Source organism: Siphateles boraxobius, unplaced genomic scaffold (genome assembly GCF_051911475.1).
Source record: "Siphateles boraxobius isolate OS27281-9 unplaced genomic scaffold, OSU_SipBor_1 84, whole genome shotgun sequence".
Taxonomy (NCBI): domain Eukaryota; kingdom Metazoa; phylum Chordata; class Actinopteri; order Cypriniformes; family Leuciscidae; genus Siphateles; species Siphateles boraxobius.
Window position 1 is genome coordinate 149,020 of NW_027509213.1, and position 26,044 is coordinate 175,063.

The 26,044-nt window shown below is 37.5% G+C and overlaps 2 protein-coding genes across 2 annotated transcripts; one reads left to right on the forward strand and one right to left on the reverse strand.

Moving 5' to 3' along the window:
* Positions 1-968: 968 nt before the first annotated feature.
* Positions 969-9,946, forward strand: rab11al (RAB11a, member RAS oncogene family, like). The gene is made up of 5 exons (XM_077221543.1): positions 969-1,702; positions 4,291-4,486; positions 5,053-5,246; positions 6,218-6,298; positions 7,328-9,946. The coding sequence occupies exons 1-5, from the start codon at positions 1,663-1,665 to the stop codon at positions 7,465-7,467; spliced, it is 651 nt and encodes a 216-aa protein (XP_077077658.1). The 5' UTR covers positions 969-1,662; the 3' UTR covers positions 7,468-9,946.
* A 4,127-nt stretch (positions 9,947-14,073) lies between these two features.
* Positions 14,074-21,183, reverse strand: mex3a (mex-3 RNA binding family member A). The gene is made up of 2 exons (XM_077221542.1): positions 20,693-21,183; positions 14,074-17,937 (listed from the first exon to the last, which is right to left on the reverse strand). Exons 1-2 carry the CDS (start codon positions 21,093-21,095, stop codon positions 16,832-16,834), a joined length of 1,509 nt encoding a protein of 502 aa, XP_077077657.1. The 5' UTR covers positions 21,096-21,183; the 3' UTR covers positions 14,074-16,831.
* Between the last annotated feature and the right edge of the window lie 4,861 nt (positions 21,184-26,044).

A 26,044-nucleotide genomic window follows, 5' to 3' on the forward strand; every position in this document is an offset into this window, starting at 1 on the left:
GAAGTCTGAATTGTTTTTCCACAATGAATTTCGAAAAAGAAATGGTGAAATTTTGAAAATGAAAAGTACAACAGAAGGAAAAAATCAAAACTATATATATATATATATATATATATATATATATATATATATATATACAGTATATAGGGTATGTCGGTGAAAGATGCCCCACCTTCATTTTTCTCTCGTGAATATAGATGAGATCTCAGATGTCAACATTGGTGAGATTAAGTCAAGCGAAAGTGTTTTAAGGTTAATTGATCTAATTTTGTGTCTTTGGAAAATAGTGATCTATGACACTGTATTATGAATTGCCACAGAAGGCCAAGTGGCATGTTGTGCCTAGTGTTAATATTTATAATATAACATAATAATTATTTTAATTAATGGGGTTCTTATTTTGTATCCCATGAATTAGATGTACATTTCAGTCATCTTCGCTTTCATTAAAACCTATAGGTTAGTTGAGTGAAATAATTTTTCATTCATGTTGCTATTATGACATCTTCAATTACAATATGGGCAATTAAATAAGTAAATATTCATATTCCTATAAGTCAAAGAATCATTTTATCTTTCAAATGATTATGATTTGTCTGTCATTGGTTGTTCAATTATTCAACTAAATTGTCAAAATACAAATTTAAATAGAAGTTTATTTAGTATTTTACATTAATGACACTTTAAATATATAATATATTAAGAAGAATTGTATCAAAAGTAATTTATACATTTTATAAAGGTTAGCCGGGGGTAGCCTATTGAATAATTTTACATTTTGTAAACTAAATTAGCAAATGTTTCTATTTATTTCCTATACTAGCACATGCATCATCATCCTGCACATGCTAAATAATTTAATTAATAAATCGGAAATTAAAGGGCATTCTCTGTTCAGTCACTGAATTGTGCTCAGCCCTGCCTCCTCATTGCCTCCTACGTGGCATTTTCAGGCCCAATCAGCCTCTGTAAAGCATGAGTGAAGACACGCTGTGGAATGTGGAAGGACTCATCTTACACACACCTGTAACGCTTTCTTTTAAGACATTTTTTTACTGTATTTACAGGCTAGCTAATGTTTTATTATACCGTATGTGTTTATTTAAAGATGTGTATTTATTGTATTTGAATTTATTATACGTTGTGTTTTCCTGACAACTATAAAAGACACACCTGTGACGTTACACACCTGTGCGGAAGCCCATTAAAACATTTCATTGGGTGACAGAGGCACACTCGTGTGATAGAACGTGTTTCTGGCCAATCAGATCACCGGAAAGGAGGGGCTATATCTCAGCACGATGACGTAAGTGTGTGCCTTAAGATGAGACAGCAGGGCGAAACTTGGTTGACGTAGCACAGGGACAAAGTATCAAAGTGTAATTTATACTAATCAGGGATTTATTCAGCTTGACGATTACATTATATATAACTGTCGACAAAAGGAGATATATTACACTATTTTGTTTTTGATTCTGACTGTCTTAAACGTACGAAGTGCGCGCGTAATGAAGTGCTCGTGATCAGCTGATGCGTCTCATAAACAAAGTTTTGTTGGCCTTGTAATAAATATAAGAGCATATTGTGGTTCTCAAGAAGAGCATAACGTCTTGATATCTGAAAACACGGAGTTCTTATTAAGCCGGTAAGAAGATTAAAGTCATGTCGGGTAGAGAGGACGAGTATGACTATCTCTTTAAAGGTGAGTAGGCTACCACGTTACTAACGTTACACTTCCAGAACAGCTGACTTTCAGATGAGCTCCTGCATGGCTCTATTTTGTTATAGGAAAATCTGCTTTGTCTATTTTTACACACTTTAGCATATTCAACCTGTGGTTTGCAACATGGGAACTGTTTCAAGCTGGTCCAAGTTGACTAGCAAAAAAACACCTGGTCATACCAGCTTAAGGTGGACAAGCTGGTTTGTGGGACATGGTGGCAGGTCAACCAGCTAATGTTCATCTTACAGCAGGGAGAAGCAAGCTACCTGCTCCACTACCCTGTTAATATGAATTTTCATGGCAAATACTTAAAAATGCATAAACATATACATTTTAATCATTTCTTAGTGTTGTTTTTTGCTTTATTATATTATACACCACATGATTGGCTTCTCTTAATGTGTTATAATTTAGGATGGATCAGACATTTGATCTTATGATTTGGAAATGGACAATTTAAATATTTAATGCAATTGTCACATGGAAAAGGAAAACAAATTTTGTCTTTTGTGTGTAAAACTGATTTTGAGGTTTCATTCAATAGTGTGAGCAGTATAAGCACAGTTAAACAGGTAGGACCTGTATAAATCAGGTCTTTCTCAGGATGGGTTTGCATTCAGGAGGTTTTTAAAACTCATGATATCGTACCCATTTGATTCCTAATACAGGGAAAACTATCTGGAAGATTAGATCATCCATTTGTCTTGTTTAAGAATTTCTCCATATAGTGATTGATTAATCCGAATACTAATGATATTGACCTCTTTAACTTCTGTGGTGATTTATGTCCTTGGATTCGACACTTTAATGAGTCCTAGTTCTGTCCTCGACCTCCATGTGTTTTTAAGATGTCCGTGCACCTTTGGCTGTTTGATCATGAATCAATCAGTGCTGTTCAATCACCACTCTGCTCTTTAAACATGCTCTTCCACTAGTTTCAAAACAAGCAAAGTCTTTGTCAAAGTGCATTCCTGTGTGTTTAACTCCGACCATTATCATTAGAACAAATATAGCTGATATAATATAGCTGACGTGTGTTGGTGGATTTTATTCTTTCATGTTAATAAGTTGACAGCATTAGCCAAGATTGGTTTAGATTCAGGTGAAATGAAAATTGTCATTATTTAATTACCTTCATGTCATATTCTGGTCTTGTGATGTGTTATACAATAATTTTGTGTGACGAACAGACTGAAATGCAAGTTGTTATTCACTGATAGGCCTTGCATGTACGCTGAAGCTTTGAAATCTTATTGACTTCCACGTTCAGATGTAAAAAATTCATAATTCTTGATGGCAAAAACGATTGGTTCTCAAATGTCCAAACTGAACGTCACATGATAGTTTGAATAGGCTATACAGATTTGAGAATAAGATTTATTTGAATTAGAGTACGTGTATGTGTCATTTTTATTTATGTTGCCAGTCTTTATATGAAAATTAAGATTAACCCCCGGTTTCACAGACAAGGCTTAAGCTAGACTCAGGCTAAAATGCATGTTTGAGTTGTTTTAACTGAAAGTAATTTGCACTGACATATTTTTAAATATGTCAGTGCCACTTTTTTGTCTCAAGATGCCCACCAGTAATGTTTTTTTTTGGAAGGCAAGTTTATAAAAGCTACTTAAATGTCCTAATTGAACTGAGGCCTAAACCTGGCTATCCTTGTCTGTGAATCCAGGCCTATGATTCACGTTTTGTGTTCCACGGACAAGTTTGGAAGGACGTGAGGGTTTGTAAATGCATTAAGTTCAGAAACCTCAGGCACACATTATAAACTAATGTTCAAAAGTTTGGGGTATGGACAATTTTTAAATGCTTTTGAAAGAAGTCTCTAATGCTCACCAAGTCTGCACAAAATAACAAAATTGTCAAATATTATTACAATTTAAAATAACTCTTTTCTATTTGAATATATATGAAACTGTGATTTATTCAGAAATCATTCTAACACACTGATTTGCTGCTCAAGAAACATTTATTATCTTTATTAATGTTGAAAACAGTTGTGCTGCTTCATATTTTTTGTGGAAACGGTAAAATGTTTTTTCCAGGATTCATTGATGAATAGAAAGTTCAAAAGAAATTTTATTTGAAACGATATTCGAAAGATTTTTACATTGTTATAAAAAATTCTGTGTAATGCAACCTTGCTAAATAAAAGTATTAGTTTCTTTAAATAAATCTTACTGGCCCCAAAGTACCTGAACAGTAGTGTAACTGTAAATATAATTTCTCAATATCTATTCCATTTTTGCCTCTATCAGCGGAAGCGAGACATTCCCAGTATTTCATAAGTCTGTCTGTGTGGGTGAAGAAGGGAGTTGCTCATTGGTCTTGCCCTTTTCACTCATTGTTAAAAGCTTTGTGGAAACACACCCTCTGTGTGTGAAACATTTGACTCTAATTGCTATTGTGCGGTGGAGTCATGGCGGTTTTAGCCCGCGCACAAATGGAATCAGCTTGAAAGAGCTCTCACAGAGTCGTGTGTGTCTCCAGGGTCAATAGCGCACACATAAAAGCACCATAAAGTTGATCTCACACACCGGTGTCCTTGTCATCCGCAGTGGTTCTGATTGGCGACTCTGGTGTGGGCAAGAGTAACCTTCTCTCTCGCTTCACCCGCAATGAGTTCAACCTGGAGAGCAAGAGCACTATCGGAGTGGAGTTTGCCACTCGCAGTATCCATGTGGAGGGCAAGACCGTCAAAGCCCAGATCTGGGACACGGCTGGACAGGAGAGATACAGGGCCATCACATCAGCGTAAGTGTCTTCATAAAATCAATCGAGACATCAGCTAATTAGCACACACACACGCACACATGGACGCTTATAAACATGTCCCTAGTTAAAAAGAAAAGCTTTAAATATATACGTAACTTTTCAGGGCCTGCCATGTCCATCTCATTTTTCAGAATAGAAGCTATTTTCTGTGTACGTATGTGCAAGTGCAGTAAACAGTAAAACCGTTTAAAATAATTTAACAAATACCACCTTGCAAAATCAAACAGCATAGCAGACTGTTTTTGCACAGCTAACATAACTGTAAACGACCGATGCCAGAAGCCTTGCACATTCAAGTAAAAAATGACAGGTGCTTACTTTTTACTGTATAGTAGATAATGGGATGCCATAGACTCATTTAGGGGCAGTTGAATGAGCGTGTGCTTGATGTACATTCAGATAAGGTGAAGACTCTAACAACAGTAATAATCACATGAACATTCTTCTTGGTAACCACACTATTATTAAGCACTTTAGGTTGTGAAATAAACTGTGTATATTTTAAAACCAAAATAAATGCTTCTTTTGACTGTGTGTATTCAAAGGTATTACAGAGGTGCCGTAGGAGCCCTGCTGGTGTATGACATCGCTAAGCATCTGACCTATGAAAACGCTGAACGCTGGCTGAAGGAGCTGCAGGATCATGCTGACAGCAATATTGTCATCATGTTAGTAGGGAACAAAAGCGACTTGCGCCATCTCAGGGCTGTTCCTATGGATGAAGCCAAGGCGTTTGCAGGTTAGTGCTGGGGAAGATGGTTTGAACTGTAATTCTCATGCTACTCATTATTAAGAGTTTCAGTTGAGTCATTTTCTGGCAAATCAAATGTATAATTTATTAAGTTACACCTAAATACAGTTAGAATAAAACTACACCCAAGATACATAGAAATGAATGGTTGACTTTAGTTAAACATTTCAATATAAAAAAGACCTAATATGTTATGTAGGGACAGAGACTTGTACACTACTGTTCAATAGGTTGGGGACAGTAAGAGTTTTTGACAGTAAATACACAAAAGATTCTTTTCAAATAAATTCTAGCTGTTATTTTAAAATTTCTATCCTGTAAAAAAAATCAGTTTCCACAAAAATATGAAGCCGCAAAACTGTTGGCATCCAACATTCTTAATAATAAGAAATGGTTCTTGAGCAAAACAGTATATTAGAATGATTTCTGAAAGATCATGTGACACTGAAGAAGACACAGGTGTCATATTTACTTAATATATTTTCAAATACTAATTGAATTGAACCCATGACATTGGTGTTGCTAGTGCCATGCTCTTAACCTATTATCCTTTTTCTCAGTTATCTCAAGTACTGAATGTTAGTAATAATTTTTATATATGTTGCATGCTACTTGTTTATTTCAGAATTAGGGTTTGGTAGCTGGTACATGTTCTGTCTTGATATTTATACCATTTATTTTTTTGATAATGTATTTGAGAAGCCAGATATAAAGTAAAAAAAAAAAAAAAATATATATATATATATATATATATATATATATATATATATATATATATATATATATATATATATATATATATATATATATATATATATATATATATATATATATATGTATGTGTGTGTCTGTGTATTTGTGTGTGTTTAAGAGACGTTAAGTGCTCTGTTGAATTGTGTATTTGTGTGTGTTTAAGAGATGTGAAGTGCTCTGTTGAAGTGTGTGTGTGTGTTTTACAGAGAAGCATGGACTTTCTTTCCTGGAGACCTCAGCGCTGGACTCTTCTAATGTTGAACTTGCCTTTCAGACCATTCTTACAGGTCAGTCCTGAGCAAATCATCTAAAAGCATGAATCTCATTAAAGCTGTCATGTTTCGTTTAGAACATTCTCATTACTGTAATGAGAAAAGTAGTACTTAAATAGAAGCATTTTATGCATAGTTTTTTGTGCTGCCTTTTAATTTATGCTGATTTAAAAACAAAAAATAAGTTATTTTTACTCTTTTTAATACAGAATTTGTCAAAGAAACACCATGAATAATGAGCATTAAAAACACTCCGAAGTTAAACATTTTGATGCATTGCCATAATGAAAATTTGGGGGACATTTTCAAATGTTTATTATTATTATTATTTTAATTTTACGGTGAAATGTGACCTAGAAATATTATCATTACTATGTGAAAAAATCCAATACTCATTGTTGTAGTACAGAAATGAAAATCAACCAGAAAAGCTTTTAATTAAAAATAATAAATACAATTGGCTACTTTAAAAATGTCTTAATTTGTTTTTAGAAATATCATTATTTTGTCACATTAGATTAATGTGAATTTGGGGTTGAGGAAATCTGCTTACTTAAACATTTCTGCTTGGTCATGAAATGTATAAAAAAAGTAGTATGATAAAATTGTATTAAAAAAACAGGAAACTTTTTTTTTTTTAAATAAAAAAAAAGTGTGAAAAGGTACGTGACATTATCCAGTTTTCAGATGTAGTATGCAATCCAAAACCAGAATGCTTGTCAGTGTTATTAATAATTGCCTCTAGATGGCAGCAAACTCCAAGCCACAGAAATACTTTTCCTACATACACTATTCCTGTGAATGAGTGAAACTGTTTTGTTCAGAAATACTGGTTTGCTTTTTGCAGTTTTTCTTTTCTTTTTTCTTTTTTGTTTGGCCTGGGAAATACCTCTATTCAACCACACAGTGTTTCACAGTTACATTGTTCATGTGTCACAATGGACCACAGCTGAATTTATTCCACTGTCAATAACATACTTTGTTAGATCACTTTTATCAGGTAACTCTCCGTAACGGCGTTATCTCTGCCCGACTCTCTCACAGAAATCTACCGTATCGTGTCCCAGAGGCAGATGTCAGGGCGTGGTGAAGACAGCTTCTCCCCCAGCTCCAAAGTGGTTCCCATTACTGTACAGCCTACACAGAATTCTGGCAAGCAGGGCGCCTGCTGTCAGAATAACTGAGCTGCTACAGCGCCGCCATGGGATCCGGGGAAAATCGACAACTTTTGTTGGGCTGGGCTCCGAGGTTGACCGTGGCCGTCCGACTGCGTTGTATTCCCTGCGCGTGGTGTGGTTAATGTATGTAACGGACTTACTTGTTTATGCCCAGAATCAATGAGTAATAATCTTCAAAATTGGACAATAAGAGATGTTGAAATTCAAAGGATCAAGCATTTTCTCAGAACTAAGAGGCCATGCTTCTTGTTTCAGACTAATTGTAAATGAGCAGGTAGCCGGGGCGCTCAGACGTGGCTGCTCTTCTTTTTTCTTTTCTTTTTTTCGCTCTTTTTGTCACTGACAGTCTGCTTACAAACAATGGGCAGGAAGAACGAGAAAATAAGTGCTTAGAATGTGTAATGGTACCTTTAAATAACTCTTGAATGGTTTCTGATCCCAATAGGGATTCAATAGTGAAATTATATATTTTTTCCTTTAGTGTGCCACCGAAGATGTAGTCTGACAACTTTTTCATGCATCTCTACTCCAGAGAAATTCCCACTGGTCATCATAGCGCCTGTTCGGTCAATTCTTACACAGATGCCGCTGTAGAGGCTCTTTTTGTATTTATTGAATGCAAATATGATCTTGTTTTACTGTGGTATTTTTGCTTTCTTTTGTCATGCTTCTGTGAATGTTTTTTTCCATCACTAGATTATTGATCAGAATTTCTCAAGGGTTTCTCCTAGTCATGGCACACATTTGTACAAGCGCTGGGAGTGTTTTCTGTGGATCAGAGTACTGTTAATAGGTTAAGCTAATAGACAGATCTACGTGCTGTGGTGTTTAAGTATAAGAGTGTCGTCTATTCAGATTCAGGGTTGGGAATTGTTATCTGGTTCTCAAAAACAAAACTCACCAAATTATTTGTCTGTTATCAAATTTTGAATGTATGCATTCTGTTGCATCAGCATAAAAAAATATGCATAAAATATACAATATATGCATCAGAGCTGCATTAAACTTGTCCTATGCCACTGCGATCATTATGCATCTAATTTCTTGTCAGCTGTGCATTAAAATCAGCAGTAAACTGTCAGGCACATGATTTTTGTTTCCCGCTTTTAAAAAAAGTTTGGAAACTCACTTTTTGTGGTATATATTTCTAATGTGAAGCCCCCCCCAAAAAATATAATATAATACATTTTATTATTATTGAATTAAATTATTACTGTTCTGATGAAATTCTCATAATTTCACAACAGATTTGTTATGAGGGTAAAGAATGTAATATACATTTTCTTTGAAAAAGAACCAGAATCATGAGGAAGAGTTCATCTATAAATTTAAAATGTTCTCAAATTATGATAATTTTTGATTTTGTGTGAACCATTCTTTAAATACCTACGATTCCCATCCCTACTCAAAGTACTGATGCAGATCAGACCTTTTTTCTGCTTTATATCTTTTTGTTGTATTTTCTGTGGCTCAGTGCACACTTGCATGATTATTTTTGCTTTAAGCTGGTTTCTGGGTGTTGTCTTTAACTAATAGTCTTTTTTTCTGCTTGGGAATTGAGTGGCAGGTGGGATTCGCTTCTGGGAGCTTCTATCATTGGGTACATTGACCATATTATATTGCAAGGCAGGGAAACTGATGGCTTGTGATGTACTGCTGAGGTTTTCTTACTGGAAGCGAATTCCTCTCTGGCCACCCTTGTTATCTGCTACATGTAACCCGAAGAGCAGCAGGTCTCTTGAGATCTCACTCACTGTCCCAGCTTTTCTGTCTTCAACGCTTTTGGTGTGGTTTTATCTTTGCGTACGTTTGCTGTGGCGTTTATATTCTCCTCGTCTCAGGATGGCCCTGCCGGGGTCGTGCTTTTGGCTTTTCTTATAGTAGTGTTGTAATTTGTTCAAATCCACGACACAAGGTGCTTCCCTAAATGCCTTGCCTGAAAGATTAATGCTAATGCCATCAATCTGTTATGCTGAATATCAGCCGTTTAGCTGGAGACGTTGATAATTACTGCTTTGGGAAGATTTTGTCATCGTGCCTGTTCTTTTCCCAGTGGGACTCCTGAACAAAGGCTCTGAATACAGCAAATACATTTATACATTTTCAATGAACATGGATGTTTATCCGCTGTTGTTTTTTTTGTTTTTTTTACTTGGGTTTACATAGACACTCGGAAGCTTGTGTGATTTTTCAGGGTTCCCACATCTTTTGGCCAGTGACTTCCATATGACCTTTCCAGTCGTTCTTGAATACTGGATAAGTAAAATCATGGTTTAGAGAGATTGCACTCACTGATGAAATATTTATGAATTTTTAATGTTATTAATTTTGGTAACTTTTCCAGGCAATTAAAAAATTCCCTGATACTTCCACATATTTCCATGAATGTGGGAACCCATGAACACTTCTATTTTTAAAATTTTTGGTGATTTCTCTGTGTATGTTAATGACATTTATGAATAAAATCAGTTTTTGTTTCAAATCATCAGGTGTGAGACCAACAGAATTCAGGGTAGCAGTGACTGATTATTCAGTTTGTTTTATTAGAAACATTTACAATACAATTTCTTGAAAGTAACCAAAGAATCAAAACTAGTATGGCATAGATACATTGATCAAATATCAAAAATGAAGGTCACAAAGAACATGTTCTAAGGAAAAAACCTGCAGTTTGCGTGCCCCGTGTAGACACGATACTGAATTATGAAATTAAAACGACTCGTGGAGTTTGGCTAGCCTCGTCTATGATATGGCAAACCCCTCGTTTATCAACAATAAATTGAACACTAGTACCAGGAGATGCTTGACCAAACTAATGCACTAATACCACTATGAGAGCTGTATGAAACACTTCTACTGTGCTGGAAGCTACCAAATACAGACTGTCGGACTGGAGTAACTCATCCCAAGCGAGGTCACATCAATGACCAACCTATAACCCCCCCACCCCCCCATGTTCCTGTCTGACTGAAATTGAAACCACTACACAACTATCATTGCCACCACAGAGCCAAAACAAAGTTGAGATGTGTGTTCACCATGAAGTAAGTATTGAGAGACTATGCTTCTCCGTGTAATCTTGTAAACAATAGTTCACCGCTTTGACGTGTTTGAGACACTCTCGGTAATAATGAACTGTAATCATCAGCCCTTGAGTGTAGTTTGTACATTAGCCTCATTTGTATGTGACAAAACAGGTTGCCAGTTAAGAGATGATACAAGTTACATGCAAATAACGGTATTACTGTGAGTGTGCTCGAAATTGCATTCCGTTCTCGTATCTGGAAACAAATATGATAACGGAATGTCTGATTTGCAGAAAAAAAGTGTGATTTAGTTTTTTTTAAAGTTTTGTCATGCATATTTTTAAACGATTGGAAATCGGAACGTCATTACATGTAGTTGAATTTTGCTTGTATTACTATGCACAATCATATTTCTGTTTCACCCTGTTATACTTCAGCCTGTTATCGCTTCATAACAATTGCATTTAAAAACAAAGCAATTTAATAAAAAAGGAAGGGACCCTTTATTCACTCAGCTATGAGGTGTTAAAGGACAGGTGCACAACACTTCTGAGTGCTTCTAGTATGCAAAAACGCGGTATTGAGGCACAAAGTTGAAGTGACTAAAATTCCCCCGAATGCTATAAAATATTTCTGCCATTATCCCATTGTTAATGCACACGTTAAAACGGCACGTATCTGACGTTTTAAAATATAAGCCTTTGAAACCCCACCCCACTCGTTTTATGCTGTCAGAAGTGTGAAGGATTTTTCTAACTTTCATAAATAAAAATTCTATAGTTTTAATCATTTTAGTAGAAATCAACTTCATGCGTTTTAGAAATATATTAACTTTTTAATTTATTAATTAAAAAACAAAACGTCTTGAAGTTACTTATAAATATGTTTGCTTCATTAAAGATATTCATAAATAACATCCAGATACTGACCTCTTCCTCTGTCTATGAAATAATAATGCATGTTAGCAAAATAGAATCTTACGAAAGAGCTATAAGACATTTTTTTTTCCCTTTAAGTTGCTTTGTATAAATGCTGTGAGGAAGAACCTAAACAGATATGGTGGTATTTCTCGAGCCATGAATTTTAAACTCAAAGCTCACTTTTGATAAAGAAACAAAAGGCAAAAATTAGACATTGGTTGGGTGGCCATTTTTACATTCAAATACATTTGCCCTTTTGTACTATACTGAAAGGCATTATAATTGCTTAAGTGCATCATGTATATGTTCTCTGGTGATTCTATGGAACGGACGCTGCAGTGTTTACAGATAAATGCATGCAGCTTCGCTATCTGCTATGTAAGAACATATATATTGTTCGCCTAGTCGGGCGTATAGAAAATAGGAACAAATCTAAAAATGCAAATATATCCGTTATGGGAATGCAGTAAGGGTACAGTTCAGCTCATAAATTTGCAAACCCCTTGAAAAATTTTTAAATTGCATTTTATTTTATATTTAGCACATCCCTAATGCAGATATTTAAGAAATTCCACAAGACAAAAATTGTTCAAACATTGTTCACATGCCTTTGTTTAATATCATGTGTTTCCTCATCTATAGCATCAATGACTGTTTGTAATCTTAAGGTGAGTCTCTGGTTTGTCCTGAGCGAACTGTTCTTGACAAACATTCCCCAATTTCTTTGGTTTCCCAGCATGCTCTGCACATTTGAGTTCTTTCCCACAGCGGCTATTCGATCTTGATCTTCAGCTTTGACACTCGGGACAATTGAGGGACTCGTGCAGCTTTCACAAAAGGCTGCAAACAATCATTGATGCTCGAGTCTGTGAATTCTGATTGTTTTGTATATGGCATCCTCAGTGCACTACTGAAGAAAAAATACAATCTTAAAATGCACCTAAACAGATTCTTCTAGGGGTGTGTAAACATATGAGCAAAAAGAAAACTGTACAAATTGGGGTATTTGTGCATTAGATACTTTGTTGGGTAAGAGAAATCTTTTGGAAAAATAAACTGGTATCATTGTACAGCATTACATTTAAACACCAGCTATAGTCCTCACTAAAGTTCTCTGTAGTACATGTGGCTCTGTTATATTTTATCTACACAGGCTGTTCAAAGGTAAATAATGCTCTGTAAAATAAGTTTCCAGCATGCACAACCAAAAAGAAGTGAGAGAATCTGTTGATTTGCAACTATTTAACAACAACACGTAATTACTGAGAGAGAGAAAAAGCAGAAGAGGAAATTATTCACAGTGGTTCTTAATGTTAAGCTTCACGTTAGACAACACATTCTTGTTAAACCTGTTAGACCATAAACTGGACCACTATTCCTTGTGAATCTGTTGTCGCACGTTGTGACCACTCCCCCCTCTCGATCAGAAAGGCTCTTTGCATGAGTAGTTATTATTTTGGATTAGGCATAACATTAGTGCCCTTGTCATTCTGAAATTATGAATGAATTTGCCCGTTGAAATTAATGGAATGAAGATGATTAGACCGTTCTGATATGCATTTTAAATATATTTTTTATTTCTTGAGCTGCTCTTACATGCAGTATATCCTGTCAATAGGGTGTGTAGAAATGTTTATATTGTCATAACTGTATGCATTCAGTATAGACATAACAAATGCTACAAACTAAACTATATATGAATTAATTGATTGATTGTGATAACCCTAATTTTTGGTTATGTATTTTCTGAAGAGCTTTCAGATTTTGGGGCATCATTACCTTCACACTTTATTTTTATTTATTTAATTTCTATTGGGATGATGCCTTATACGTAATATTACAAACTAGCAAGTAGGCTATTAAAGACTATTACAATTGCTTATATAGTGAAATATATTCAATGATATGCCTATGGTAGTCAGTCTTTATTATATATCTCCCTAAATGTCAATAAATATAGTCTTATTCCTATCAAATAAATAATACTTAAAAAAGGTTTTGCTGTGATTGGCTGTATAAAGTCTTTAACAGTTAAAATGTCTCCCTTTCAAAGCCTGTATTGAATAAAATCTCGCTCTGAATACTTAAACAACACCTTCTCTATTGATTCAGGTTACATTCTTTGAACAATATCATCACTCTTAAGTTGCGACATTTGATTAAGAAACTAAACTTTTGAAGCGCTGCATTTTTAAATTGGGAATGTCGTTACTGCTTTTGTTTTGCTCTCAAAAAGGGCTTTAATTGTGTAAATACAATGTGCATGGCTTTAAACAATTTTTAGGGTTATCAACCTCTGCAACGCATATCTGTAACAGTGCATTTTTAGATAAAGATGAACTGATATCTTGTTTTATTAAGTATTAAGATAGTTATTGCTGTTTCCTGCGTCCACTGACCTGGTGACCTTAAAAGAGGCAGGAGAACAAAATGTGGTTTATAGCCAGACAAATGTTCTGAATCGGATTCTGAAATTCGAGCTATTACAGTTTGCATAATCAATTCCTTTTTCAAAATGCTTTTGGTTTATATATATATATATATAAATGACCGAAATGCACAATCATACATTCCTTCAATGGATGAGCGTTTGTCCCTGATCAGTGCTGGGGATTTGAAGAACCAGAAAAAAAAGCTACGAAAAAACTCTATTCACTACCGTCGTATTGGTGTCCTTTTATTTCAAGGAAATTAAGATGCTATTTCTAAAGACTGCGACATTTTGAAATAACGCTAAGTGAAAGATGCACTATCCGTGCAAATACAAACAACTTACCCTAAATATAACCTAAGTGCAATAATAACGGTAATATTTGCCATTTGAGAAATGCACTAGCTTTTCGATTGTAAAAGCTGTCTGCGTTCTTAAAAATAAGGTGCTTTTAAGAGCTTTAATTTTTTAAGCCTTTTCAGTTTTGTTTCTCAAATCTGAGAGTTACTTAAAGGGACTTGAAATATATTTCGATTAAAGAAAGTACCTTATTACATTGATACTTATAGAAAGTACTTGTTCTCGTAAACAAAAGAGCAAAACAAAAACACTGTCCGGCGCTAATGTGGCCGTAATACACAAAATCAGACGAGGCAAAAAACTACTGTAACAGTCAAACTGAGCGTCAAAAGTTTTTCAGAACTAATTTTTAAGATGCAAATGGCTCAATGGTAAATCATTATAGTAAGTTAAATACAATCACAAGCTTACCCTAGCATATCTTCTAACACCGTGCACATGTGGCAATGGCGCAGAGAGGCTTGATGGGGGAAAAAACTGACCCATTTCAAACAGAGTACATTTTCAGTGGCTCCTTTCTTTTGTAGTGGCCTTCTAGCGAGAGGGGAAAAAAAGACAGTTTCCCAACCTCCGAATGCTCTAATCCCCTATTCCGAAATCCCCTAGCCTGCAATGAGACAGGCAGTGTGTGTGTAATTTGATTCAGCATGAGCGGCCACCAAATTGGGCGTTTCCCCCCCCCTGGTTTCTTGTCAATTACAATTGTCTGATTTCATTGTGGAGTTCAAGGTTGCTCTGCGATTGGCTGCTTGTGACCGTGCACTGGCAGGGCTGTCTCGAGGGGGTCACGGCAGGATGTCCCGCACATGAAGGAAGACTTCATGGAAACTTCGACAACCTGCCTCTCGTGCACATTAAACAAGGAATTCAGAGAGATTCGGTAAGTTGAATTAAAAATGCTTTGGGTCGATCTCGTCACTCTACCCAGAACGGCAGGATTTCTCTTTGAAATAAAATCTGCTCTTGAATTTTTTTTCACCCCATGGCAGGACAAAAGAAGGCCCCCTTTCTCCCCTTTGGGAATACCAGAAGGAGGAGAGAGAGTGCGCGCGAGAGAGAGAGAGAAAGAGAGAGAGAGAGAGGGCGATCGACAGGACGGGCCCCAGCTGCACCTAGTTTAGCCCCCCGCATGGCGTCCCGTCCATCCTCATTCACGCCACTGTACGCCACCCCTCCTTCCTACAGCAGTTGCTTTGCACCTGGACTCTGATGTATGGCTAATTATCAGCTCCTCCTAGGGCAGGCCATGTCGGGGCGCTCCGGGGATTGTACCACCACTGCGACAAAACAATATACTCTCTGGGAGGAGCTCTGTAGTCTTTACAGTGTATGATGCACGGAGCAGCGAGTAGAATTAGAGTAGAATTCCCCCCCTGACAGCCCCCCCTTTTAGAGGAAAAAAAACCTTAATCTTAAGTACGATATGCAACACCTGCCTCAGTACAGACAGACAGTATGAGGACGCCTTGCAACTCAAATGCAGGACCTCGTGAGTGGGTGATTTACATTGTACTGTAGCTCGAAGTCTTGCTTGCTTTTGTCTATTTGGTCTATTCAGGATCAGATTACAAGCCCCCTCCTCTCAATCGCCCCCTCAGCTTTTTTTTTTTCTACTTCATCTCATGCCCTATGCTTGTAATCAGTGTTTTACCAAATAAATGTGTGGAAATTGAAGGAAAAATAAAATCATAAATATACTGAGTGCAGAAATTTTAAAAAAAAAACGTTAGTAAAAGAAACCTGGAAAAGACCTTTTGAACAACAGAGCGCTGGATGAATTCCAAGGTTTTTTTGAGCTGACCAATAAATTTGCTCTGAAAACAGTTTTTTCTTTTCTTGTATTGTTCCTAATAAGACCTTTTTAGATGCATCACATAATAGGCTGAATGGTGCAGAAACAAAACCAAAAAAGAGAAACTCCCTGTTTTACTCGTCAATTACCCGTTCAAATATTGATTAGCAAAGCAGATACTAATTGTGTAGTTTAGAACATGATCCAAATTTAAAGCCACACCGACATCAGGTCGTATATATATCAGCCCGTATTGGCCATTTCTATACCATCTATTTCGCATAGACATCTAGCAATGTAATGTTTTTGACAATCACTTTACATCAATTTTAAGGTGCAAAGATTTAAGATTCTAGTTTACCTAAAAAAAGAATACTAGCTCATTTGCAGAAGATGCTGGGATGAAAAACTATACTCCAATCTTAGGAAATAAACTTGTAATGTTTTTTTGTTTATATCTCCCCAGCAAAGGAAAAGTGTAAAATGTTCACATTATTTCTCCTGTTACTGTCCACACAGCATGTGGAAAAAAACAGCACCAGTAAAAAAATAAAAGAAAATAAAGAAAAACAAAAATGAACATGCTAAGAACTACGTTCTTTCCATTTTTAAAAAAACTTTTATAAAATATATATGTATATATGTGTACATATAAAAGAAAAATCTGAAAATACTTCCTCTTTTTTTAGTAAAGCAAGCAGTGTGTTCTAAAATATCTGCTTGTTTTGGTTTTGTGTTTTCTGAAAAATAAAAAAGTGAATACTGGCCAAATAAAAAAAGATTAAAAGTAAACCGATACTACAGAGTAAAAACAAAGCACAATAAACGAAAAAGCAACTCTTTAAGAGAATATTCGGATAGCCTGTGTGACCAGGGTGTGGCAGACAGGGCACTCTGGATGGTTTAGCTCACAAATTCGGATGGCGCACTCCATGCAGAAGAGGTTATGACCGCACGGGACCAGAGCGGCCGTCACTTTGCTCTCAAAGCAGGTCATGCAGTCCCGAGCCACGGCAGGCGGTGAATCCGGCACGGGGAGACGTCCGGTGAACGTGACCGTGGTGGCGGTGGGCTCGCTGTGGGCACGGCGGGCCTGGGCATGAGGAGACCCCACGGCGTTGGAGTTGTTGGTGCCGAGCGGTTCGGGCAGTCCCGGCGACAGTCTGGTCAGAGGGAGAGGCAGGCCTCCAAAGCTTTTGGAGCGCTGCTGGGCGTAGTACGCCACCTGTTTGGGATAGTCGGGATCGCCCCAGCTTTGAGTGCTCTCCGAGCCGAAGTAAGAGCACGGCTTGTCTCCGTTGCCGTGGTTGGTAAAGTCACCTTTACTGTAAATCCCTCCCCCTCCTCCTCCGCTACTTCCGACCATGGTGTCTGAGAAATTCTGCCGGTAGCTGCTGGCAAGCGGTTTGCGCGGGGCCCCCTGGAGACCCCACACCTGCTGCAGGCGGCTCTCCAGACCCCCGTTGCCACTGTCAGGGCCCAAGCAGTCGTTCTCATTGTTGTGTTCGTGCAGGCCACCCGTGCGGAAAGCAATGTGCGCCTCGATTTCCTCCCGAGCCCTTTCGGCGTTCCCAGGGGAGCCGGTGATCTCGAAGACGGGGTCGCGGTCGCGGCTCGGAGTTACGATATAAGTGCACGTTTGCTGCTGGATGCGTTTTATAGTCGAGCCTTTGGGTCCGACCACCAAACCCACGACGCGGTAGGGCACCCGCACCTGTATGGTGGTCTGGCCAGGGAGCGGTGCAGGTGGCGAGCCGCTGAACGAGACGCCCAGCTTGTTCCTGGAGGCCCGCAGCATGGAGAAGTGCTCGGCAGCAGAGATGATTTCACGTCTGGCCAGGGCCACGTCCTCTTTGCGGCCGGTGATGAGGAAGACTGGTTCTTCGCCTCTGACGGGGGTCTTGATGTAGGTGTTCGTCTTTGCACGCAAAGCTTTGATTTTGCAACCTGTTGAGTGGAGAAGGAATATTATAGTAGTGGTAGTATTAATATATGTCAATTAACACTTATTTTGCTTGTTTGTTTCCAGGTCAAAAGGTCACCCATGCTCCGAATCTGCAGCAGAACTCATTCACAAAGTTCTTCATGTTCTCTATCTCTTAAGTGTAATTTATTTAAACATTTTGGATAATTTTATTGTGTTTTCAGTTCTCATTAAAGGTATAGTTACTCTGTTTAACACAATTTATCATTGACTGTGTTTTATCATTTTTACCATGCTCGAATATACAAAATTCTGCAGATTCATTGCAAAAGACAGCAGTTCAGTCTGGGCCTGCCTTTGCTTTTTCTATTGTAACCATTATACCAAATATAAAAATACACAATTTTTTTTCCTCATTATTAAAATTAGCATTGGCTTTATTTTTTTTGTAAACAATATATTAAAATAAAATCATTTGGTAATAAAAAAATTTGCAGTGTCTTATTTTTTGTATACAATATACTAAAGTACAATTATCAATAAAAATTAGGATTGTCTTGCAGTTTGTTTTATTTGATTAAACCCACTGAACCTTATTCATAAACAAATAAAATCTGTTAATCTTTCTTTCTTTGCCGTTTCTGTTCGTAAAACTATTGATTATACAATGTGCACTAAAATTTCTTCTGCTCGTGTTTAATGAATGAGGCCTAAAGTGAATTTAGAAATGGCTGCTCACTATTCTCTGTTGTGGTAAACGCACAAATCGATTAAAACAATGGCTTTGTTTTTTGCTGCATTACACTGTCTCAGTAATATTTTTGCTGTTTATTCATAATATAAAAAGAAACGTGTTGGCTTTAAATTATCTTAAGTATTTACCATGATAAATCCCATTAATTCCAGTCTGCGTTGACGTATCCTAATAGAATTCAAAAAACAAACCTGTGATTACAATAGCTCTAAAAAAACACTGTTGTCTGAATGACGTCTCCTCTGCAAGAGTGCCACGTGCTAACAGACAGTCACAGTACTATGATATTCAGCACTGAAACAAATGTGTAAAATGTGTTTTCAGATGTAAATTAACCAACTATTCTCTTGCATTGCAAGCAAGCTAAATACCCCATAAAGTTATTGTTGAGATATGAATTCATAACAAGGTGTGGTGCTCCACAGCATCTGCCTCGTGTACAGCACCAGAGTATTTATTAGCACCTCAGTGGTGTCTTATCAAGAGTGGGGTGGCTTTCTCCGCCCAGGGGCCTGATCAGTGGATAGATCTCTGCACACTGGTTTCATGCCTCATTGTGTAGAGCAGAAGCTAAAAAAATAACCTGGATGGACTGTCTAGCACTGACAGCGGGGAGCACAGATTCCCTCCCGCCGCTGAATCGTCCCCCTCGCTGCAGGAGCACATCTCCTAACAGGCATGGCAGCCACTGCAGGTGAACAAAGCACTGGAACCTCACAGCTCAAATTCCCAACTAATGGCGATAACCAGGATATATAAGTGTGCTGCTTTTTTCGCCATCACTCTCGCTTGTTATTATTATCAGGCCAAATCTATTCATAGAAAAATGCAATTAAATTAACCTAATAAAGGCCAAACAAATATCTAGTTATTCAGCTCAGGATGTGGCCGTTATATCAGTAACTAATGAGGTAAAGACATTTCAAATCCTCTTAATCAGCAACTTCCAATCCACACGCTCACTGCATCCCAAGTTGGATTCAAGCGTTCACTTCTGAAACACGCAGGTCACTTTACTTGACAAAGTCGTTATGTGCAGGGGGCGTTTATTAGTGCATATTTCATCTGGGTAAGATGTTACACTTTTAATGAATGGACAGTGTGCTCCATAGAGGCTTCCTGACCCGCTGCTTTGAGTGCACGGCTGTTGTACTGGTAGACGGGGCGTGACTCTAATACAGTCTTTATAGTCTGTCTCTACAAGACCAAATGCAACATGGCTTTCTAGAATACTGTATACTGTGCTTTCAATGTATCCTGAAGTGACTTGTTAATCACAATGAGACAACACTGTCAACTACACGAGACTGCCTCCTCAACTTATTCCAAATATCATCACACATTCAAAATATAACTTTTCCGCCAAGTCATGTTTGTATTTTCCCCCCGCGCGAGGTTTGCCCTCAAAGCACACAAGGACTTTCACTTCTTTGTCTGACAACGCTGTCAGAATTTCAGCACTTTTAGGTGTTCACGAGAAACACTTTTATGAGCTTCGCGATATTATGGAGATAAGCGGTGGACTTCAGTTACCCGAGAAGTCCTCTTTGTCTGAGGTAGCCTAACATAAACAACGTGGTGCTGCTTCTGCTGCATATGAAAGCCCGCAGGAACTACAGAGGCGCGCGAAGGAGCGAATGACACAATGTATCCAGTCAACAAAGACCGTTGACTGTTACATTGTATCCAGCGAGCGCACACGCGTTCCATTTTCTGTTTCAAAAAAACAGAATTACGCGCCCTCAGACGACAAAGGGAAAGCAGCGTGCTGACATTGAAGGCGTGGATGTGGAATAACGCCTTTGTTCTCGTACCCGCTGGTAACTTTGCTTAAAGCTAAGAGGAAATGCCCATGTATATGGCATCTTCGCGCTGAAATAGTGGCACAGCTCGGCAAAAACAGACACGTTAAAAAGCATCACCACTCCCTTTTTCTTTGTTAAGACAGCTCCACACTTAGTTGGAGCCGTAAACCCCGGAGAACGAGTTTGAAAGCATGTGAAAGTGCGCATCGTTGTATTTACCTTGCCTCCCCACTATTTCGGCCACATGTTCGGAGCTTGGCACGGGGACGCACTCCGTTATGTTGCAGCCCCGTCCTTTGGTTTCGGTCGGCGAGCTCTCGTACAGGGCGCACAACTTGTTCTTCCCTTGTAACATCCCTGATTCAGATGGGATGTGATTGTGGTGGTTATTGTTACTCCTGTCTTGAACTCCTCCACCACCACCCGCAGGAGCCCCGTCCTCGCCCTCTCCAAGACCCAGCAGCGACAGTTGGCCCAGCGCAACTCTAAGGGCACGGGAATCATCCTCCTCCTCCTCGGGCGGCACTAGGAGACCCTCGCTACCGAACCCGGAGCCGGCTAAATCCCCGCCGTAGCCCCCATTTTTTTCCATGATCCCTGCTAGAACCAGCAAGCTAGGCATGGCTAACAAAAGAGTGTGAGACAAAGACACTGGTAAGAGACTGGAGAAACAGCACCCTCGCCGCCACCCCGCCCCCTCCTGGTCCAAGTCCCCCCTTTGCGCTAGTCCCTCCCACAGACCAGCCCCCTCTCCGGTTCCGATACGCAGAAGGCGAACGGGACACAAGGATGTCTGCGCCGAGAAGGGCCAGGCTAACTGATACTCCACCCCGTCTGGTTTACTCAGTCTCCGCCTATGGCAAGCCGTTGCAGCATGTATTCCCTAGAAACAATCGATTTTATGACACTGAGTGATATTTCATTTTATTTTACGATACTGTTTTATTTTTATGTTTAAGTAACAATAAAAAAACTGTAATAACTTTTTTTTACTACTTTTTTAAATAAGTAAAAAAAAGTATATTTTAACAACAGAAACAACAAAAATCAACAACAAAAACATAAGATGCATCAAATATATCCATATTGTGATTGTTTTGTAGGGCGCCCATCATAGGTCAAATAATAGGTCAAAATCATAGGTCAACTAACATGATCATTATAAAGGTGGTTAAATGACAAAAAAACAATCAGTTCCATATATTTGATAATCGGAATACATTAGATATAGTTCATGACACAATTAACAAATTTGGGAACATTTTGAATAAAAAAGAAAAAAATGGATACATACCGAGGCTACATTTATTAATTAATAAAAGTAGAATTAATACAGCAACTTATTTTTTTTAGCATTAATTAAACACAAAATATTGTCTGTAAAAACAATAAAACAATATATATTAGCCTATAGGCTATTTAAATATTTTGTATTATTATTTTACTATTTTCGTTTAGTATTTATCCAGTTACGTTTATGGGACATTTTTTCAAAAGCCATTTTTTGGGGGGGGGGGGGGGGGGTTTGCATGGTGTATTTGAATTGTTATGAAAGCTCAACAAGTGTGTTATCACCCGCAAGTGAGTCACCATCATTCATAAAAATATCAATGTGAACACCAGTGCATTAGCCTACAGCATTGCACATAGAAGACTACACTTGTAGCCTAATATGAAAATTGTTTGCTATTTTTAAATTAATTTATGTAAATTTTTATAATATTGTATATTTACATAGTATTTACAGTGCATTTTGATGCAGTTTGAGAAATATAAGAATAAATGTTCAAACAGCTTGCCATGCCCTGCCTCGCTGAGACAGTCACCATCCATCCATCTATCCATCCACCCATCCATCCATCCGGTTGCATTTCAGACTCCTTTGTAGCTACCCACAACTCACTCCTAATGAATAATCCAAAACATAATTTTATGCGTAAATATTAGGCTTCAACATCATAGTTCATCGTATTCTGTTGTGAGGAGAGGCGTGCCAGAATGATAACACATGTGCGCCTGAAAACAACACCGTCCAGCTGCTTTCTACATTTTCAATAACATCAGTTCCGTTATGATACAAAATCAATGGAGAGTCATATCATGACCGAAATTTTCCGGAGAATATTCGTGGTTTTCAAGCAGAGGAACTGAAACATCTGTCCCCAGTATTTCCCCAGAATGAAAGAGTTAAACTGACATAATTCGGGGGGTCCGCCCACCCTGTTTGCCGTTGGTTGCAGCGGGTCACTGAGTTGTTGTTTGGACTACCGTTGCGCATGGAGTGCTGTTACACTGAGGAAGAGCACACGGCCAGCGAGGAGAAGAAGAGACATGGGGAGTTATCAGACAGACGTTGCAGGATCTGCACTGCACATTAATGGTAGAGAGAGAGAGAGAGAGAGAGAGAGAGAGAGAGAGAGAGAGAGAGAGAGAGAGAGAGAGAGAGCAAGCACGTGTCTAGCAACATCTCAGGCAAACCTTGAACAAAGAGCGTTCGTGTTTCCACCTCAGACGCCACTGTCCTCATGATGCCACGCCTGGCGGCAAAGATGAAATCTGGAACAACAACAACAGCCACAACAGCAGCAATAACAGTAATAATAATAATTCAAACACAATGTAGCTTGAATTGTAGAACTGATACAAAAAACATTTAGTTAATATTAAACAAATTAATAACACTCCTTGTCACACTTTTTACCCCCAATGAATAGGGTTTATTTGTGAAAATCAGTTACTAATCTGTAGTAGGCCTACAGCAATGGCAAAAAGATTCTGCACTGACATATTTATACAATGAAAAAGCTTTTGTACGCACACATATTATATATATACATAGTTTTGAAAAATGCATGTGAATACAAAAAAAAAGAAAAGTATCTAATTAATTTAACATGTGTTGACCTTGAAGTACGGCATCTAATCACACTATATGGGGTAAGTCCCACAGTCAAAATCTATTAAATATGATTTTTAGGCAAGCTAGGGTTAGGTAACAGTTCAAACACTAATACAAATTTTGGTCAACAAAAGTTATAATTAACACATGCTGTAAAATTGCAACACACACGTACATACAGTGTAGGATATATATATATATGTGTGTGTGTGTGTGTGTGTGTGTGTGTGTGTGTGTGTGTGTGTGTGTGTGTGTGTGTGTGTGTGTGTGTGTGTGTGTGTGTGATATGCAGTTTTAGACTTATAAAAATATGTGAAATAAAATTGCTTATAGTGACAACATGACACTAGTGTAGTTTGCAAAATCTTGCAGCTGGTTTGATTTACATGCATATTGACTATACAAAATCACAGAAAGTCATATTTCTTTACCATCAAATGCAAGCATACTCTACTAATTTCTTATGAAAGATGCTTAACAAATTCTTTCAGGCGATCTGCTCTCTTATCCTTTGCATCTACAGTTTTCTAATGTTTTTAATTGGCCAGTCAAACAGTTTGGCACACAGAGTTTCAAAGGAGATCATTGCAGCATCAGTCGATCAGATGGCAACACTTATATGAGATGTACAGGACGGGTCTTTCTCACACATACTGGATCAGAGCCAGCACCTTAGTGACAGTCAGTATGTCCAAAAGGTCAGTTGCCTCCATTAATGGTGTCTACTGGGATCCCAAGGCCTAAATCAATATCAACTATGGATAACAGATCATGTTTCCTGGCCTGCCCAGCCTGTCTGTGGGCCTGGGTCTTTGGTTTATAAAGTCCCCCTTTGTCTTTCAACTCAGAACCTGCATGTCTAGTCATTGGAAACGTCTTTTGAAGTCTGTGCTGAAGATTCTCTCTCCTCGCAGAAGCAATATGTTAACGTATGCTCATATTGTACTTACTACACCCACATACTGTAAATGATGACCTAATATGACATCATCCAGCAGAGCATTTGTCAGTACGCATGCCATGCTGTAATGTGGTGTCATATAACAATGCAATGAATCAGTCAGCATTAATACCTCAAACTTAACTAATACACTATAGAACATATTGAAATGACCTTTTCTTGAATTTCTTGACAAAACTGTAATTTTAATAAGAAAAAAAATTATGTTTTGTCAACTATGATATGACATATGATATTATCAGTTTAGAGCAGATGCTGAAATTCTGCTTGCATTATTATTTTTCATGATTTTTTTTGTTGTTGTTGAGAATGCAAGCATGTGGAATAAGAATTTCAGCATCTGGTCTGATACTGATATTACATTATATAAATTCAATATCAATGAATCAATCACACTTAATTAATATGGATTATGCGATGTGTGTATATATATATATTGGTAAATAATAATAATAAACAACAATGAATAATAGTATATAATAATAATACACTATTTGTTCTAAGAGATTCTTACTCCATTTATGCTTTTTTATTTTCTATTTTACAATCCCTTAGTTTATCATTTATATTTCAAGAGATATTAGTATGCACTCAGGTCTTCCTGCTACTGAACACAATAACTGACCCTTCCCCCTTCTCTCTCTCTCTCTCTCTCTCTCTCTCTCTCTCTCTCACACACACACACATAAACACTCGGGTCTTTACATTGAGTGTAAATGCTTCTCTGAGCTGGGAATATGAGTCAGGTGAGTATGAGCTCATCTCTCTTTCCTCTGCTATGAGGTAATGTATCTCTCTGGCACTCTTTCTCCTCTGTGAGCCAATCATTAGAGGTGCTTCACCACTGACACACCCCGTGATGATTCAGATTCTCTCTGTCACATGATGCTCACACCCTCAGGTGATGGAAACCACTGCCTGCTGCAATACAAAAAATATTTATGGTCCATTCTTTAAAAAAAAGTTAAGGTTGAATTAAGACATTTATTTAGTATTATTTGGTCATTATTATGTATTATTATTATTATTATTATGTGTTTTAAAACTAATCTCATACATTTAAGCAGTCTTTATATGAAATTTTTTTTAAGATTGCAAGAAACATAAATTGTCAAGTGTGTCCCAATGTTTGACTAGTAGTGTACAAAGAAATTATTTTGGTCACACTGCTTTATTTTTTTCGTAGACAATTTGTTTTGTTAAATGTGATTACTTTTATGTAAGTGAAATTACATAAACTATTCACACATAAATATGTGTGTTAATCAATATAAAATCAAAGGATATGATTTACTCTAAATTTACAAACACATTTTCGTTCACAGCAATGCAGCTTTAACTGAAAGAATGGACATATGAATGGAAAAGTGTATATTTTGTAATAGGCATTGTATTGTTCCCTATTTGGTTTGTAAACTAATTTTGTTCAATATAAAATTAAAATAAAAAAGCTTTAACTGAAAGAGGTCCTGCTGTACAAATAAGCGTTCACACACTCCCTCTGGCGGTTGGAAAAACGAACTGCAAATAACGCGCACTGCTAATTCAGCAGATAATAGGCTAGGCTACTTTGCGACAGCGTAGATCACTGCATATGATTTTGCAGTGCCTACACTTAAGAGCCTAGACTTAAAGAATACTTAAATGTATACTTTTATACACTAAAAGTGGCTCAATTTGGTCCCAAGTAGTATTGAAACAGTTCACTTAC

Bases quoted from the DNA above. Each gene is read 5' to 3' on its own strand.
- rab11al (XM_077221543.1), top strand. From the start codon at position 1,663: ATGTCGGGTAGAGAGGACGAGTATGACTATCTCTTTAAAG. The intron at 4,487-5,052 runs GTAAGTGTCTTC...GTGTATTCAAAG, and splicing joins TACAGGGCCATCACATCAGC to GTATTACAGAGGTGCCGTAG. The intron at 6,299-7,327 runs GTCAGTCCTGAG...ACTCTCTCACAG, and splicing joins CTTTCAGACCATTCTTACAG to AAATCTACCGTATCGTGTCC.
- mex3a (XM_077221542.1), bottom strand. From the start codon at position 21,095: ATGCCTAGCTTGCTGGTTCTAGCAGGGATCATGGAAAAAAATGGGGGC. The intron at 17,938-20,692 runs GTAAATACAACG...TCCACTCAACAG, and splicing joins CGAAATAGTGGGGAGGCAAG to GTTGCAAAATCAAAGCTTTG.